The sequence below is a fragment of the Plasmodium sp. gorilla clade G2 genome (assembly GCF_900097015.1).
Source record: "Plasmodium sp. gorilla clade G2 genome assembly, chromosome: 13".
NCBI lineage: Eukaryota > Apicomplexa > Aconoidasida > Haemosporida > Plasmodiidae > Plasmodium > Plasmodium adleri (nom. inval.).
Window position 1 is genome coordinate 2,351,231 of NC_041705.1, and position 19,824 is coordinate 2,371,054.

At 19.4% G+C, this 19,824-nt stretch overlaps 7 protein-coding genes across 7 annotated transcripts in view; 5 read left to right on the top strand and 2 right to left on the bottom strand.

The window, feature by feature from the left end:
- Nucleotides 1-66: 66 nt before the first annotated feature.
- PADL01_1360900 (conserved Plasmodium protein, unknown function) lies at nucleotides 67-666 on the top strand (the record flags this gene model as incomplete). The annotated part of the gene is made up of 1 exon (XM_028684180.1): nucleotides 67-666. The coding sequence occupies one exon, from the start codon at nucleotides 67-69 to the stop codon at nucleotides 664-666; it is 600 nt and encodes a 199-aa protein (XP_028540284.1).
- Nucleotides 667-1,108: 442 nt separating this feature from the next.
- On the bottom strand, nucleotides 1,109-2,812 carry PADL01_1361000 (14-3-3 protein; the record flags this gene model as incomplete). The annotated part of the gene is made up of 7 exons (XM_028684182.1): nucleotides 1,109-1,200; nucleotides 1,326-1,399; nucleotides 1,550-1,643; nucleotides 1,768-1,960; nucleotides 2,144-2,347; nucleotides 2,567-2,637; nucleotides 2,719-2,812. The coding sequence occupies 7 exons, from the start codon at nucleotides 2,810-2,812 to the stop codon at nucleotides 1,109-1,111; spliced, it is 822 nt and encodes a 273-aa protein (XP_028540285.1).
- A 933-nt stretch (nucleotides 2,813-3,745) lies between these two features.
- On the bottom strand, nucleotides 3,746-5,197 carry PADL01_1361100 (RuvB-like helicase 3; the record flags this gene model as incomplete). The annotated part of the gene is made up of 1 exon (XM_028684183.1): nucleotides 3,746-5,197. One exon carries the CDS (start codon nucleotides 5,195-5,197, stop codon nucleotides 3,746-3,748), a length of 1,452 nt encoding a protein of 483 aa, XP_028540286.1.
- A 1,351-nt stretch (nucleotides 5,198-6,548) lies between these two features.
- PADL01_1361200 (conserved protein, unknown function) lies at nucleotides 6,549-7,118 on the top strand (the record flags this gene model as incomplete). Its single annotated transcript, XM_028684184.1, has 1 exon — nucleotides 6,549-7,118. The coding sequence occupies one exon, from the start codon at nucleotides 6,549-6,551 to the stop codon at nucleotides 7,116-7,118; it is 570 nt and encodes a 189-aa protein (XP_028540287.1).
- Nucleotides 7,119-9,289: 2,171 nt separating this feature from the next.
- On the top strand, nucleotides 9,290-15,358 carry PADL01_1361300 (calpain; the record flags this gene model as incomplete). Its single annotated transcript, XM_028684185.1, has 1 exon — nucleotides 9,290-15,358. The coding sequence occupies one exon, from the start codon at nucleotides 9,290-9,292 to the stop codon at nucleotides 15,356-15,358; it is 6,069 nt and encodes a 2,022-aa protein (XP_028540288.1).
- A 1,038-nt stretch (nucleotides 15,359-16,396) lies between these two features.
- Nucleotides 16,397-18,528, top strand: PADL01_1361400 (exonuclease, putative; the record flags this gene model as incomplete). Its single annotated transcript, XM_028684186.1, has 2 exons — nucleotides 16,397-17,300; nucleotides 17,381-18,528. The coding sequence occupies 2 exons, from the start codon at nucleotides 16,397-16,399 to the stop codon at nucleotides 18,526-18,528; spliced, it is 2,052 nt and encodes a 683-aa protein (XP_028540289.1).
- A 580-nt stretch (nucleotides 18,529-19,108) lies between these two features.
- Nucleotides 19,109-19,824, top strand: part of PADL01_1361500 (conserved Plasmodium protein, unknown function) — a gene marked incomplete at both ends in the record, with an annotated part of 1,005 nt that continues 289 nt past the window's right edge. The window contains 2 exons of the mRNA XM_028684187.1: nucleotides 19,109-19,541; nucleotides 19,666-19,776. Coding sequence (XP_028540290.1) covers nucleotides 19,109-19,541; nucleotides 19,666-19,776 — 544 coding nt within the window. The remainder of the gene's footprint in view (nucleotides 19,542-19,665; nucleotides 19,777-19,824) is intronic.

Below are 19,824 nucleotides of genomic sequence, written 5' to 3' on the forward strand. Positions count from 1 at the left end.
TATATTTATATTTACAAATATTAATGTGTTAATATATAAAATAATATTTTTATAAAGTCTTTTATAATGGCCATATCCAGGAGCAAAATAAAATATTTATTTCCCAATGCTACATTACAGTCATACTATCCAAATTCCGAAATGTTTAAAGTTCCAAAGGTTGGAAGTGCACCAAGAATATATAATGGTTTAGATCCTCGAAAGGTACATAGTTATCCATGGATAAATATGTTTAAAACACGAAGAATAAAAGAAACAGGTTATCAACATGGAAATTGGGCAGGTCCTTCTATTCATTCAATGACACTTGATGAATTAGCTACCTTTTTTAGTAATAAAGATCATTTAAAACATTTTTCTCTTTTTCAATTATTTAAAGCAACCTATGGACAATTCCAATTTTTTTTTCTTCTCATGGGTTCTATTGTTGTTACTATATCACCCATTATATTGTTCACCTTATATATGCAAAAATTTGAACCCTTAGAAGTTACCATCGACCCTGAGGAATATTATAAACATTTTCGATGGCATTATTATGGAGGGGAAATTGATCATCATGCTTTCTCACAATATCTTGAAGCTAGAAGAGCAGTTAGATATAGAAATGCTGATATAAATCCAGTCGATTGGATACCCCCTCAATATAGAAATGTAGAGGAATAATATCCTAAAATATATATATATATATATATATTTATTTATTAATAATATATATATTTTCAAACATTATATGTTTTTATAATTAAATTTTTCTTCTTTTTTATTTTATTTTATTTTATTTCATTTTTTTTTGTTTTTTCATATATATATATTTTTTATTTTTTTTGTAATATTTAATTTGTAGTTGGTTTTTATCTTTATTTTTTTATTACATATATTAATACATATATATATATAATCTATTGTTTATGTTAATAAGAATCAATCTTATAGAAAAATAATATTTGGAAAATAAGATTATGAACAATAATTATACATGTATTGACAACTATTTTAATCAACATATGTATAACCTCAAATATATCATTTAATTATGTGAAAAATGTAAAAAATATGAAAACAAATTTCATGATTTATGCATGAATTATTATTATTATTATTATTTTTATGTTTGAGTACTATTCATAATGTCTTTATATTTATCCAAGTTTTCTCCATTTATTTCGAATAGAGCATTTACATTCTTTCGTCCACTAACTATAAATATGTATAACATGTACATAAAAAGTGTAAAAATAATATAATCATAAATATTATATTTTATATATATATATATATATATATATATTTATATGATTAGAAAAAAAAAAAAAAAAATTTACTTTGACACCACTTGTTTATGTTATCCCTTAATATGCCTAATATGCGAATTGTTTTGGAGCATTCGTCATCATTCCTAAATATACAAAATAAAATATTTATTAATAATATTATTATAAATCCATTCTGGATATTATCTATTATAATATATGAAAATATATTTAATATATATACATATATATATATTTGTAAAAGATCATATTTATATTATAATTTTTTATATTACTCTAGGAGGTGCATATTCTGAATGGCATTTCTAAATGCTTGTGCTGCTAACTCTATGGAATAATTAATATCTTTATTCATATCTTTATGTAAGACTGAAAAAAAAAGAAAGATATTTATATATATATATATATATATATATATATATATATTTTTACATGGTATTATTGAATATGTGTAAACAATAAACACATATGTAGTACATATATATATGTTAACCTGTCCAACTAACTAATAGCTCTAACATTTTTGGACTGGAAGGGGGCATTTTCATTTTGTTTGCATAATGTAAGGCATAAGAATAAGACTTCATACTTTTTTCATGCATTTTCTCTTTATCGATACCATGAAATGTATCTGCACAATATCTTGACATATCACCAAGTATATGCCAATAGAACATTAAGATTTTCTATAAAAATGAAAATAATATATGAGATTATTTTGTAGTGAATATAAATTATGTAATACAATGTAATTAAATTTTATACATTTGGGGAAGATAAAAAGAAATTATTATTTCTATATAATATTTTATTTTTTTTTAAATATATATATATATATTTTTTTTTTTCTCATGTAAAACAAATTATACATCTTCAGTTGTTCTAGAAATGCATTTATTTTTTAGGACTGCATATGTATTTTTTTCAATGCTTCTTATATCTGTATTTAATTTTGACTTGAGTAATTGGGCACAATTTTTTTCACTTTCGCTAGATTTTTCATCTGTTATAATATTTTCAAGAATCGTTTTTTCTTTTCTTTTAACATTTAAAGCATTCTTGAAAGCGAATCCCTATAAAATAATATATAAAAACATTGGTATTTATATTGTCTTATATATAATTTAAGCTTGGTGTTCGAAATGAATGACACCTTAAACGATATAATGTATTATACATATAAATATATATATATATATAATAATTTTTGAAATATGTAATAAAAATATATTATCTTTTATATGATTTCTTATATGACATATATACGTTTTAAAAATCTTATAATATATTACCACTGAAAGAGATTCTGTGTAGTTTAAATTGTAATTCTCTACATTTACAGATTTAATAAGTGTAACTGTTTCTATAGTTGATAAAATGAAAGAAACAATAAATGAGATGTCATATATGATTGAAAATAAATAATATTCACATATATTTTTACCATCATATGATCCAAGGTTATTTAATATTTTTATATAGTATATAAGTTCCTCCTTATTTGAAATTGAAATATCTTTATCAATATATTGATTCATTTGTTTGATTAAAGTGTGAATGTGTAAATGTATATTAAATAAAAGAAAAATATATATCTATAGATAAGTGTTTTTTTTTTTTTTTTTTTTTTTTTTTTTTTGCACGAACATTATTATATGTAAAAATAGAATATATATATATATATATATATATAAATTATTTATAAAAAAAAACAAAAAAAAAGACAACTGTTGTAAAACCGAAAAGGCTTATGTTATTATATAGGAAATGTTTTATTATATAAATATTTCATTATTGAATGAAAAACCTATAAAATATATGTATTATATATATATATTTCTTTTATGTTTTTTTTTTTTTTTTTTTTTCTTGGTCTTACAAATTTTTAGCTAGCTGATTAGCTTTTTTTTTTTTTAATTTAATTTTTTTTTTTTCCTATATATTAACATATAAAAAGTAAAATTTATACATATAAAATGTTCTTTTATTATTGTAGTAAGAAAAAAAAAAAAGAAATAATAAATTTATAATCATAATATTTTAATTGGTTTAATTGTAAATTATTTTTCATGATATATAGATATGAAAAAATATCCATTCAAATATAAAAAATTATATATTAAGATTAAAAGTCAAATTATATTTTAAATATTGATACATGAAATGGGATAGAAAAAAAAAAAAAAAAGCATATTTAATTTATAACACAAAAAAGGTTTAAAAAAAAAAAAGAAATAAGAAAGCGAAGGTATATATACATATTAAAAACAATTATGTCATATTATTAAAAAAAAATAATAATACTTGTAAATAATGTATAAGAAATATTTATTTCAATAAAATATATATATATATATATATATATATATATATATATATATATATATATATATTTATATATATATTTATATTTATATTAATTAAAATTTTCTTTTTTTTTTTTTTTTTTTTTTTTTTTGCATATGACTTTATTAATTACTTGTACTTGAATTTTCCGAATTTTTTTCATGAAGTTCTCTTTTTTCTTCAGAAGAATCTTCTTCCTTTATGGACTGATCTTCTTTAGGTAATTCAGAGAACATGAATTCATTTTGGTATTCAATTAGATATTGTGTACTTCTTTTAACATCAATAAATAAGTTATATACACGTCTAACATCCTGAACAGTAACTTCTGTTGCTTTACGTTTTTTTGATACTAAATTTGCTAATGTAATTAAATGTAAAGCATATCTTAAGGAGGATTCGGATGCAATTTTGCATAATAATTCTTTTGCATATTCATCAATATCAACATCTTCTTCTTCTGCTCTTTGTTCTAAAATTTTAAGTATATCTTGATGTTTATATGGATAGGTTGGAATAATAAGTGTTCTATCTAATAGATCTAAAGGAATACCATGAGGAGCTTTATAATCAGTTCCTCTTATATGTGTAATACCTCTATTTGTTGCCATAATGACTATAGGTGATTGTTCACTTTCTAAAGCTCTATTTAAATATGAAAAGCATTCAATATCTAGCATATGAACTTCATCTATGAATAAGACACCTGGTACAATTTCTGCTTTTTCATCTTCTTGCCATTCATTAATTTTCATATCAATATGTTCTCTGATTTCATTTTTTATTTCACCTGTATCTCCAGAAAATAAAGCCAAGAACCCTTGAGTTCTACTATTAATGGCATCAATATCATGTAAGGTAACAGTATGTACTACTTCTTTTCTTTTTTGTAATTCTCCTTCAGGACATTGAACAAAAAGTGTATTTGGATCCATTGCATCATAATCTTTAGATCTAGCAAATGATTTTCCAATTTTAGTAATTTTACCTGTACCTTTATCAATACAAATAACATCTCCTGCAGTAATATTTTCTTTTTGTAAAGCTTCTATCATTTTACTACCTAAATCATATAATGTTTCCATTTCAGTTGTTTTTAATATCATTTTTCCTAATTTTTTATTTTTATTATTTATATCTCTTTCATTAAATTTCTCTATTTCAATTTCAACAACTTCTCCTTCTATTACTTCTGATTCTTCTTTTACTCTTACACCAATAGATCTTCTAAAAGCTTGTGTCAATGCTTCTGTTTTGCTCATTTCTAAAGAATATACTTCTGAACCAGAAATATGAGTAAAAGGAGTATCTTCACCTAAAGCTTTTGCAATACCCATAGCAATGGCTGTTTTTCCAGTACCTGGTTGACCAGCTAATAAAATAGCTCTTCCACTTATTCTTCCTTCTTTAATCATTCTCAAGACAATACCAGCAGCTTTACGAGCACTCATTTGTCCAATCATACCTTCAGAACAATATCTAGCATCTAAACAATCATTTAGTCCTAACCCTCGAATGTGAGAATGTGCTCCAATTCTTTCTATTTTTTGAATATCTTTCACTTCTTCGAGCTTCATATTGTCATGAATTATAAAATGAGTGAATAAATAAATATATATATATATTAAATTTTTTTTTTTTTTTTTTTATAATAAAGGATTAATGAATTAGATTAATATAATTATATATTAAATAAAAAAATAGATATTTTTTTAATTCAAAATAGGTAGGATGAAAAAATTAAATTATATGAGAAAAAATGTTTATGCTTCGAATTACCCAATAAGTTGTTATATAATAAATATATATAAATAAATATATATATATATTATTTTCCTACAAAATTTATATCTTTCATATAAACATTGTTGTTATATATAAGTTATTATAATTTAACTTTTTATAGATAATATTTTTGACAAAATTATTAACATATTATTATAAATCATACATTTTAAGCTTAATTTATATATATATATATATATATATATATATATATATGTATGTATATATGTATTTATTTCTTTATATGGATAAATTTTGTTACTTTAATTTTTTTTATTTCACTGTAAACCAATATAAAGGTAAAAAAAATTTATCTTAATTTTTGGGTAACATTATAAATAAATTATTTCATTAATTTTTCTTTATATATATATATGTGAGTAAAAAAAAAGAAAAAATGTATCTATTTATAGAATATTATATGAGAAAAATAATATATTATAAATTCTTTATAAAAAATAAAAAAGTAGTAGTATTCATCCAATCCATATAAAGTATATATATATATTATTATATTCTGACTTTTTTTTTTTTTCCTATATATTTTTAAAATGTGTTCATAATATGTATAAACAAAGAATTATACAAAATTTTATAAAGCCTAATAAAATATATTCGAAAAAAAAAAAATGGAGAAATTTTTTTTTTTTTTTTCATATAATATTTATACAAAAAAAAAATTTTTTAAAGAAATATAATATGTATATTATATATATATATATATATTTTACTTTTTTTTTGTAATTAATAAATTATATATATATTTTTAATATTTTTGAAATTCTTTAATTTTTTTTTAAATCAGAAATAGAATTATATTTGTATAATGTAAATATGAATTACTTTTTAACTTAGAAATTATTATTGATGATTAAAATTATATGAACATATGTTTATGTATCTATTTATAAAGAATGTAAATAATTATAAAAATAAGGATTAATGTGTTATAAATTATATATATATAATTAAAAATAAATATATGTATATTTTTTTAAAATATAATTGGTAACTTATTCTTATATTATACATATCATTAATATATATATATATATATATATATATATATTTAGAATATTTAACCATTAGTTAAATATCTTATTATATCATTTTATGATATAAATTTTTAAAAGTATTATAAATATGGAGGATAAAATACGAAAGTATGATATATTTTGTATAATGGGTTTAGCTATAGGATGTGGTGTATTTTCTGAATTTTTAAGTTGGTTATTTGTATATAGAAATGAGAAATTTAAAAAATTAAATGAAGAAGTAAAAGTTTTATATGAAGAAGTACAGAAAGAGAAAGAAGATGGTTTATTAAGTAAAATAGATAAAAAAAAAGATAAGAAGAAAAAGGCTACAGCCGAAGAATTATATATAGAGAAAACAAAAGAAATGACTACATTAAAAACAAAATCAAATTTTATTACAGGGTTAATTTTTATGTGTGTTATGCCTGTATTATTTAGTTTATTTGAAGGATTAACAATTGCTGTATTACCATTTAAACCTATTTTTCCATTTACCTTATTAACACGTACAGGTCTACAATCAAAAAATTTATATCATTGCTCATCAACTTTTATATATACATTGACACTTATGCTAACAAGACAAAATATTCAAAAATATTTTGGATATGCTCCACCAGCAGGAATGTTTGGAGATTATAAAATGCCAGATGAACAAGCTGACGTATGGAAATAAATATATAAATATATATATATTGACACTTAATATATATCTACTTTTCTCCTTTTATTATTTTATTTTATTTTATTTTTTTTTTTTTTCAATTGTGAAAATTATGTATATATTAAAATATGTTTATGTGCATTTAAGCAATAATTTTTATGTGTTTAAATTTTTTAGTTTATTTTTTTTAATATAACAACTTTTTAAAATATCCTATTATCAAGTTAATAATAAAATACTAATTATTACAAATATATATATATATATATATATATATATTTATATTTATATATATATTGATTTACACGTTTTGATACAAAAATAATATTTTTATAATAATGATTTTTCCTTTTTTGATTTAATAAATGTATATTTTTTCTTTTCATGAACACATTTTATTTTTTTGGAATATTAAATATTATGACTAAAGAATGATTCATTCATTCATTTTTTTTTTTTTTTTTTTTTTTTTTTTTTTTTTTTTTAAATGAAAATATAATATTTTTTCCTTTTTGGTATTCTTTATCATTTATATATATAATTACAAATATGCATTTATTTATAATTATTTTTATGTCATATAAATATATGAATAAAAATGTTATATATATATATAATATTATAATAGGATATATTTTTATTTAAACATTAGTATGTGTGCACATTATTACTGATATAAAATTACAATATATATTTAATCTTACATGTTTTCACATCACTTTTTTATATTTTTATATTTTTATATTTTCATATTTTTATTTTTTTTTTTAATATGTAAAATAATAGTAAAAAAAAAAAACATAAGGAAAAAATATATGTGATATTATTATACATATATATTTTATTTTATCTTGTTTATAATTTTAGTAAGTATTAAATTTATAAGAATATTGTACCTTTTAATATTGTAATACTTATTGTGAACAAAATAATCTGGACATAAAATTTTGCCTTAGTATGTATTTCCTATTCTTTTTTTGTCTATAAAGTTATTCCTTTCTATTATTTTATTAATATAAAAAAATAAAATAGAATGTGTTCATAATATATTCAAATTCTATATTTTTTCATGTCCTATATATTTATATATATATATATATATATACTTCTTGTTTGACATATAAAAAAGAAAAACACTTTTTTTTTTTTTTTTTTTTTTTTTCAAGAATTATATAAATGGTATTTTACATTTGTGTATGTTTTTCATATTTTGTTATATTACAGTAATATATATATATATATGTTTATTTATTTATTTATTGTATTTTTTTTTTTTTTTTTTTTTTTTTTTTTATTGAATTAAAAATACTATTTATTTTAAGGAATTAAGAATATTATAATATAAAAATATATATATTATTATATATATATATGCTTATATTTTTTCCATTATTTAATTTTTCTACAAATAATAAATTTATAGAACATTATATATTTGCTTGTATTTATTATTTTTTATTTACATAAGGATAAGTGTTTTTTTTCTTTTTCTTTCTTGAAATAAATATTCTTACTATATTATTATATATATGTATTTATTAAAATTATAAATTATGTAGAGCGAAATAAAAAAAAAAAAAAAAATAGTAACATATTTTATAATTTGTTATATTATATATATATATATATATATATATATATTAATTTTATAATATGTAATATATATTTTATGACAATATTATTATTATACTATATATTATATTTGTATATAAAAAAGATTTATATGACATTTTTTTATACAAGTTAATTTATTCATATAACATATATTATTTATGTATTACTTTTTTTTATTTTATTTTATATATATATATATATATATATATATATATATATAGAAAATTATCCATTTAATTATTATATAAAACTAAATGAAAGATAAAGATTTGTTTATAAATGTAATAGTTACATATTTTAAAAATATATATATATATTAATTTATATATATATATATATTTATTTATATAATAAATTTGTATGTATAGATATATGTATATATATTTTATTAGCTTCTACAACATAAATTATTAAAATATAATAAAAGTTTTTATTTGATTTGTGTTGTGTTTTTTTGTTTGTTACTTATTATTTTTTATTTTATATAATTTTTTGTTTGTTTGTTTGTTTTTTTTTTTTTTTTTTTAAATTATATAAATTGAATTAAGACATTTTTTCCATATAATGATATGGGGTGTATAAATAGCAAAATAAAAGAGAAAAGAAAAATAAAAAGAAGAAAAAAGGGAAAATGTAATTTAATAGGAAATATTGAAAGGAATAATGTAGGTACTAAAAATGTATCAACATATTTGATAAAAGAAAAGAATAATGGAGAGCATTATGAATATAACGACAATAAAAATATAGAGCGTAATAATGATAATATTTATAATAATGATAATAATAATATTAATTATAATAGTCCTTATATTTATAATATTAATAATGAGATTACTAATAATGTTGATAACTCAAAAGAAAGATTGTATTACAAAAAAAATATATTTAAGAATATTTCAAATAAATGTAGCGATAAAAAATTACATACAAGTAGTGATAAAGAAAATGATCCTTATGTAAGAAAAAATTCAACAAATGATAAAAGTATAAAAAATAATGATGATGATAATAATAATAATACATTTTTGTTTAAAGATATTAATGACAAGAAATTGAATAAATCTTATTATTATAATGAGGTTTATAAAAATATTGAATCAAATAAATTTGATATTTGTAGAAGTAGAAGCATGGATTTAGACAATATAAACATGAGTTATAAATTAACTGAAGAGAAGAAAAAATATAAAATTAAAAATTATGATAATAATAAAAAAAAAAATGATAAATTAGTTAAGAATTCTTTTAGTAATATTATACATACCATTAGTAATACACTGTTAAATAGAAAATCATATATAGACAATAAATATAAAAAACAAAAAAAAGTACAAAATATATATGATGTGTTTGCTTCATATAATAATAATAAGAATGATAATTTTATTGATGACCATCTTAAAAAATTTCAAAATGAGAATGATTTTTATATGTTATATTTAAAAAATAATTATAAAAATAAAAAGGAAGAAGAAAAATTATTAAAAAGTATGAAGAAAAATAAGGATTTATTAATGTATTATCATGATTTTAAAAATATTATATTAAAAAGAAATTCATTCTTATATATATATGAATATTATAAATATAATTGTGATGTTTTTAATTTATTGTCTTTAATGCCTAGTCATATATCAGAAAATAAACAAGCATCAAAAATATTATTTGAAAGCTCATTCATTGGAAAATATATTATATTGCCATGGATAGATAATGATCCAGATATTAAAAATAATCTTTATTTGAAATATGTACAAAATTATTTAGATATAAAAGAACAAATTCAAGAAATAAATCATACTACATATAAGAATAAACAAAATCAACAATTATCATATTGTAACCTCTTTAATAATACAATCAATCATAATAATCATGATGATTATTATAATTTAAAAAAAAAAAAAACTTCACACAAAAAATATAAAAATCAATCCAACTTTTCTTATACATCTCTTTTATGTAGTCATCTATATGAAAATAAAAAAAAAAAAGGGATTGTACTCAATAAAATGAATAAAAAAAATCTATATTTAAGAAAAAGAAATGAAAATAAAAATATACATGTAACTACTAATAAAACTAATCTTAGTCTTCACAATGTTTTTAAAAATAACATTCGAAATAATCTCATGTATAATAATACAAAAGAATCTTATATCAAAATAAAAAAAATAAAAAAAAAAAAAAAAATTAATAATATGAATAATATAAAAGATAATGAAAAGGGGAATATAAAAAATGAACACTCAACTCATGAACAAAAGGACTTTTTAATTCACTCCAAAGATATCTATAAAATAGATATGACATTAAATGATATGTTCAGTCAAAGTGAAAAAATTAAATCAATAAATCATATAGAAGATATAGGTATAAACGAATATACAAAACAAAATAAATTAAATGACAAAAAAGAATATAATATAAATCAAAAACATTATCATAACACACATGGTATTAATACATTTATAACACCTAACGATGATAATAAAAAAAATGAAAAATGTGATCATAATGTATATGATTATTATATTACTTCATCCATAAATACATTTAAATCGAGGCCCTCTTCATCATCCAACCAATATGAAAACAATAATGATGATAAGAAGAAAAGGGAAAATTTTAAAATAAATGCAAAATATCAAAAAAAAAAACAAAATAACAACAATAATAATAATAAAAATAATAATAATAAAAATAATAGTAATATTTATAATATTGTTAAACCTTCATTCCTTTTTGAAGCAAGTTATGTAGAAGAAAGTAACCAGAAGAATATTATAGAACATAAAAAATATCAAAATGATGAGAAAGGTCTAAGAATACCTATGAAAGATAGTAGAAATGAAAAAAATATAAAAAAGGAATACATTAATGATATACAATATAATAATCTGGAGTGTTATAACAAAGAAAGAGATAATAAAATATATGATGTTCATACCTATAGGAATTATAAAAGTGAGAAAGAAGAAAAACATTATGCCCAAAATGTAGAAAATGAAAAAGAAGGTATAGGAGAAAAAAATAAAATTAAATCATACCTAAAAAGTAATACAAACAAATATAAAAAAGTTGAAAATAATAGTTATAATAAAGATGTATATAATAATAATGGTAGTGATAATAAGATAGAAAAATATGAAGAAAATGATAAACAAAAAAAATATAAACATAACGAATTGAAGAATATCAAATTAGAATGGGAGAAATGTATATTAGATAACTGTGATCATAAATATATAGTAAATGAGGATTGTATTAAAAAAAATTATATGTGTTGTAAAAAATGTGATAAGAAAAGATGTATATTTCATTATGTAAATGGTTTTAAATTATATGGATGGTTGAATTATAAATGGACCGATCCCGATGGGTTTTTAGAATTAAGTATTAGACAAAAAAAAAAATTTGATTCATGGAAAAGATTATCAGATTTATATGAGAATCCAATTGTTATGTCTCCTTATTTATATAATAATTGTATAAGACAAGGTTTCGTTGCTGATTGTTCATTTTTGTCATCATTAACTGTATTAATAGAATATGAAAAGAAACATAAGATCCCAGTTATTTCTAGTATTATAACTCCATGTACTTGGAATTATTTATCTGTAAATAAAACATGGCCTATTTTTAATCCTTGTGGTATGTATATATGTAGACTTCATTGTAATGGTATACAAAGAAAAATAATTATAGATGATTATGTTCCAGTGAAGAACAATAATTCCTTGCTAGTAGCATATTCAAATAATCAAAAAGAATTATGGGTTACCTTATTAGAAAAAGCTTTTGTGAAATTGATGGGAGGATCATATTCTATGTTTGGTTCTAATCCTGGTTCTGATTTGTATTATCTGACAGGTTGGATACCAGTAACAATATCGTTGAAATCTAAGATCAGTAGTTCCCCCCCGTCTTTTGACAAGCATAGTATGCATTCTTTGATAAGGAATGAATATATAGATGAATATATAGATGAATATATAGATGAATATATAGATGGGTATAATGATGGGTATATAGATGAATGTACATATAAAAGTGAAATCGTAATGATAAATAACAAATGTGATAAAAATGATGAATATGTAGATGACACAAGGTATAACCATAATAATAAAAAGGATGGTGATAAATATGACAATGATGATAATATAGCACATAATGATAATATACCACATAATGATAATATACCACATAATTATAATATACCACATAATGATAATATACCATATAATCATAATAATTATAATTATTGTTGTTTCTATAAAGACGATTATGAGGTGGGAGGTAAACTGCAAAAACAATTTCTGAAGGAAGAATTAACTACTATGGATTTTTCCAAATATATGAACGGATCTGTAGATAATTATAGTGATTTGATTAAAAGAGGAGGTTATAAAACGTTGGGTATAAATTATGAAGAAGGGAAATATGAAGAATATGAACAATATGATTCTTATGAAGAATATGATGAAAAATGGGATAGTGTTTGGAATAATATTTATGATGGTATAAAAAAAGGAAAATGTGTTGTATGTTTAGGTACATTAGAATTAAAAGATGCTGCTCCATCGGGTTTAGATTATCCAGAAGGCGTTTCAATATCAACAGGAATTGTAACAAGACATGCTTATTCAATATTAAATATAGAAAATTATAATGGAGATAAATTATTATATATAAAGAATCCATGGGGTTGTATTCGATGGAAAGGAAGATATTCTCATAATGATATTGAAACCTGGACAAAAGAATTACAAAAAAAATTAAATTATTCTTTAGAAAAGGCTATAAGTAAAGATGATGGTTGTTTTTGGATTCCTTGGAAAGATGTAATAAAATATTTTTCACATATATATATATGTTGGAATAGTGTTATTTTCCCATACCAATTTGAGATACATACAAAATGGGAAAATAATAATTTATTGAATTCATCCATATTATTAGATGATACACATTTAGTTGCATACAATCCACAATTTGCTTTACATTTAAATGTAAAAAAACAAGATTTATCAGAAGATGGTTTATATTATATAGGTAAGAAACCAATAGAAGTATGGATACTTTTATCAAGACATGTAAGAGAACGTAAAATTGATGTGTCTCAAAAGTATTTAGCTTTACATGTGCACGCAGGTAATGATAGAATTATATGTCCCTTATTTCCTATAAAACAGGGCATATACTCCAATGGAGAGTGTACATTTATAAAGTTGATAATAGGTGGTAAGGATGACCTTATGAGTATTAATATGATGAGTGAATCGAAAAAAGAAATGAATAAAAATAATATACAAAATGTGGAAAATAGTAATAATTTAGAAAATATAAAAAAGGGGGTCAATATGAATAATATGTTAAATAATGTGCAAAAAGGAAATAGCACTCATAGTAGTAGAAAGAACAATAATGTAGTCATTGCTAATGATCAAACAAATAATACGATCCCATATAAAAATAATAATCACCATAGAAATAATGATGATAACTGTGTGAATGATGATCCATATAGAAATAATGATAACTGTATGAATAATGAAAAACAAAATTTTGAAAATGATCCAGAAGTGCTGAGAAATGTAGATTATGTATTAATTGTATCACAATATTCACAAAAAGAAGAATTTAATTTTACTCTAAAAGTTTTTAGTCATACTCATTTATCCTTATATGAAATACCTCCTTTATTTCCTGATAATTATTCATCATTATATTTTAAAGGTAAGTGGACGAATAAAAGTGCAGGTGGTTGTTCTAATAATTTGTGGTCTTATTTTAGAAATCCTCATGTACGTTTATATGTTCCAGAATGTACAAGATTTTATATTTTCTTAGAATGTTCTCAAGAACATTCAGTTAATTTAAGAATATTTAAAGGAAATACATCCTCACCTAGATCTTTAAAAAAAGGAGATATAATATCTAGTGGTCCATATAAAGCTGGATGTTGTTATATAGAATGTACTTTAGAAAGTGGAATATATTGTCTCATGCCTTCATTATATAGAGCTAATGTTACAGGTAATTATCAAATATGTATACATTATCCAAATAATAAAGAGAAACCGATTTTGTATTTTATTCCTTATTCTTATATTGTACCACCTTTTTCATTTTTTAAATATGAATTGGTACATTTATATTCTTTAAAAAATTATTCCGTCATTTTATTTCATACAACATGTATGACATTATTATCTTTAAGAATTACATTTTTTCAAAATATGGATATTAAAGGAATACCGTTTGTTAATATATATAAAAGAATAAGTGACTCAAATAAGACAACAGACGATTGTGAAAGTGGAAATATTGTAAAAAATAATTCATTCATAACATCTATTACTTATAATAATTCTATATATAAATTAATTGAAAAATGCAATATTCATGGAAATACAGGAAATGATGTTCTTCCACTTTCAACATGTGCCTATGATTACTATATAAAATTTAATTCCGTATTAATACCTTTAGTAGAACTAGAAAAAGAACAAGCTTCTTATCTATTACTTATAACTACAAATATAAAAGATGATATTCTCTATAACCATGAAACTCATTTTATATCAGACAAGCAAATTTTTGTGGATAAATTTTATCCACCCCAATAAAACCTTTAAAAATTTTCTATTAATTTAAAAAAAAGAGAGAAATATATATATAAAAATAAAATAGGCACATATTAATATGTTATAATATTTTTTTGTATCTGTTTTTTTTTTTTTTTTCATAATGTTTTATTTATCGTTTGTTATTTATAAAATATATTATATTATATCTAAATATTATGTTTTTTTTTCAACATCAGAAAAAAAAAAAAAAAAAAAAAAAAAAAAAAAAAAAATTTTTTTGTTATTATTTTATTTTTTTATGTATCTGTTTAGTAATGAATTATATATATATATAATACATTATATATTATACATTATTCATTATTTATCTTTTTATTATTTTTAATTAACATTATATGTAAATATATATAAAAGAAAAAAAAAAAAAATTTTATTAAATATTGAATTGTTTTATATGTATAAAATGTTTTAATTTTATTTTATCAATTTTTTTTTTTTTTTTTTTTTAAATAAAAACTATAAAACTTGTTTTAATTATAATCATAAAATTTTTTTATGTGTGTAATGAGTGTTTTATTTTTTCTATATATGAATATTATTTATGAAAAATACTAAAATAAAAATGAGAAATGAAATGTGTTAAAAAGATATATATGTAATATATTTGAAAGAGCACAGAATATTTGGCTATTGGATTTTTATATTTTAGGCAAATTTGTTTTAAAAACATATATATATTATATATATATATTATATATATGTATGTAATAGGGCTTGTATTTATTAAATATATATATATTATATATATTTTACTTTTTCTTTCATTTAGTTTTTTTTTTTTTTATTTCATTTATTATTTATACAATTATCGTTTGCAGATTATAATAGGATAAATGGAAGTATCTAAATTTATATACATATAATTATACGTTATATCAAAATGTAAGAGTATAGACTATATATATTTATATATATGTACTTATAATGTTTGAGGAGACCAGCTTTATTTTAAAGCATTATAAGGAAAATTTAGGGAGTATGTAATATTAAATTATATGTGATGACAAATCAGTTGCAATGATAAAAAGATTACTGAACATTCATAATTTTTGTTCTTTAAATAGATTTACATGTTGGAGGAAACATATGAGATTACATAATATGATATATAGAAATAATTATGAATATAGTAATAAAAATTGTTTTATAGAAGAATATAGTAGAAAGTATATTCATACACATAATAATATATATATAAAAAAAAAAATATATGATATAATACCATATTTATGTATATGTAAAGATGTAAAAAATATAACATCGAATATAATATTTTATATTTTAGAAAATTTAAGTACAAAAAATGTTGTTAATATTAATGAATATAAAGATAATATAAAAAAAATATATTTTAATATAATGAAATGCTATCATAAAATCTTTGAAAATAATAATGAATATGGAGAATATATATTTACTCTCTTTAATGATGATATAATTTTATCAGTTAGTCCTTCATTAAAAAAAAAACAAAAAAATATTATACAGGATATATTGTTAAATAGTTTAAATTTCTTTTTTGAAAATAATAAAACATATAAAAATAAATTAAATATAAATTTGATGTGTAATATAATTAATTATCCAAAATTTTTATATGTATTACATTCAATTAATTATGATATGAATATAATAAAAGAAAATTTAAGTGTGCAAAATGTGGATTATTTATTATCTCAATATATTAATACAACAAAATATATTACTACAGCAATTGAATTCTCTTCATTTTTTAAAACGCCTAACATGAATATTTTAACACCTTTTAAGAAACATGGTACATTTAATTATTCTTTATTATTAGAACATATAGTAAATAAGCAGTTAAAAAATGCACTCCTCTTGTTATTGAAGGATATTGAGTGTAGTCAATTAAAGCAGGAAATACTATTATATCTGGTATCTTCAGATGATATTACAGGTATATAAATATATAAACATATAAATATATATATATATATATATGTATGTATTTTATTTTATTTTATTTTATTTTTGTAGGCCTGTGCTTAAACGAATGGGCTTATTTAGCAGCAAAGGAATATTTACTTATGAACAAACGTACAAACGATAATAGTAAAAATATAAATGTTAACATTTTAAAAAGATCAATTGATAATATTAAAGATTATAATGATGCTAATGTTCCAAATTTGGAATATTTTGTTTTACCTGAAGACGTTAAAAATGTCAAGTATATAAATTGTATTAATGATTTTAATAATATGGTTATAACCATAAAAGAAGAACTAAACAATCATTGGAAATATAATATATACAATATAAATAATATGGATAATTATACAAATGATAATTATAATAATAATATATTAACATATGAATATATTAATAAAATACTTAGGAAAGAAAAAAAAAGATATTACATTGGTATAGATATCGAATGGGATAGATATAAAAAAAAAAACGTTAGTGTTCTATCTATTTCAACAAATAAAAAAATTTATATAATAGATTTATATTTTATTGATTATAATTATAAATTAATCATATTTAAATTTTTTAAATGGTTATTAGAAAATCCATTTATATATAAATTGTTTTTTAATTTTCCTACTGATATTAAAATCATGTCTTCATATTTTCAAAACATATCACATATAAATATATATAACAATGTTATAGATTTAAATGATAATATATATATGTATTCAAAAAGAAATGAACAAAAAACGTCTTATAACAATAATAATATTTTATATTTTGAAACATTGAATAGAGATATGATTCAATCGAATGATATACATTTATTCAAACAGTTAGTACATTCAACACCTTATCATTTTAATAAAAATATAATAAATAAAATGAACAGCAATAATAATTATAATAATATTAATATTAATATATTAAACAAACAAATGTTAAAATTATATTTTAAAAGTTTAAATGACTTGTGTATAAAGATATTAAATAAAAAATTAAATAAAAAATTTCAATTAGCTAACTGGAATATAAGACCACTTACCCATGAACAAATAATATATGCATCTATTGATTCTTACGTTTTAATAAAGATAGAAGAAATGTTGATAGAAAAAGGTTATATGTCCACATGTGACTCCAACAACAATCAAATGATGAATTTATTTGTTCAAAAATATAAGTTGAGAGATAGTACATGGGAATAAATATAATACACATTAGACGGTATAAATGTGTATATATATGTGAATGTTTTCTTTTTTTTTTTTTTTTTTTTGTTAATTAAATATAAATGATCCTTTAAATAAGGGTGTATCTACACACATATATATATATATATATATATATATGTATATATTCTTTTAAACGTTTTATAACAATTGCTTTAATGCATTAAACTTCATGATACCTGTTATTTAATAAAACACTAATATATGTTATTTTTTTTATTTCCCTACAAAATGAGCATTATTACTCTGTATTCATATATATTATGAAATCTATAAAATACAAAATATATATATATATATATATATGTTACATACTTGTCAAGGTTTTTATATTGGTCCTTTATGAATTAATTTTTTTTTTAATTTTTTTTTTTTTTTTTTGTCATAATATAATTTGTTCATGTTGGCCTTATTTACTCCCCCCTCATCTTATAATTAATATTTTATTTTATTTAATTTAATTTGTATATTTTTATTTTTGTTCGTGTATCCTTGTTAAAAAAATAAAATAATAAATAAAATAAAATAAAATAAAATAAAATAAAATAAAATAAATATGGAAAGTTTAGATGACAGATGGAATAATCAGGTTGATAATTTCCATATGAAGGTAAATAAACTACGATGTGATATGAATGAATATAAGAAAGGGTGTTATAATGCATACAATTTGAGAAATAATAAGAATGACGTATTTGAACACTTACAAAATAATAATATGAAAAGAAGAGAATTGATACATATGAATAATAATTATGAAATAAACAATTATCTAAAGAAACCTCATAATCAAACGTATATATTAAAAGACGATAAAAATTCTAATGTTAATGATGTAACCTTTCCAGTGTCCAAAAATATTTCAAACAAAGTGATAAAAACAAATGAGGAAAAAATTTTAGAAAACAAGTGTTGTTTCAAGTTGAATGTTAGAAATAAAAGAAAAAATGAAAAGATCATAAAAATTAATGAGAAGCGTTGGTTGATAGGTAATATATATGAATAATGAATTATATATATATATGATATATTTATTTTCACCTATAATATATACCTACATAAATCAAATGCAGGTCACAAATTTCATTTTTTTTTTTTTAAACTCATTTATAGCTACAAAACATGTAAAGATAGAAAGGGTAAACAAAACTGGAATTGAACAAAATGAAGAAGAAAAAAATAAAAAGGACAAAAATAGATATATATATTTAGAAGGGGAAGAAGGTAAAAAAATATAAAATCATAAATGTAAATATATACATATATACATAT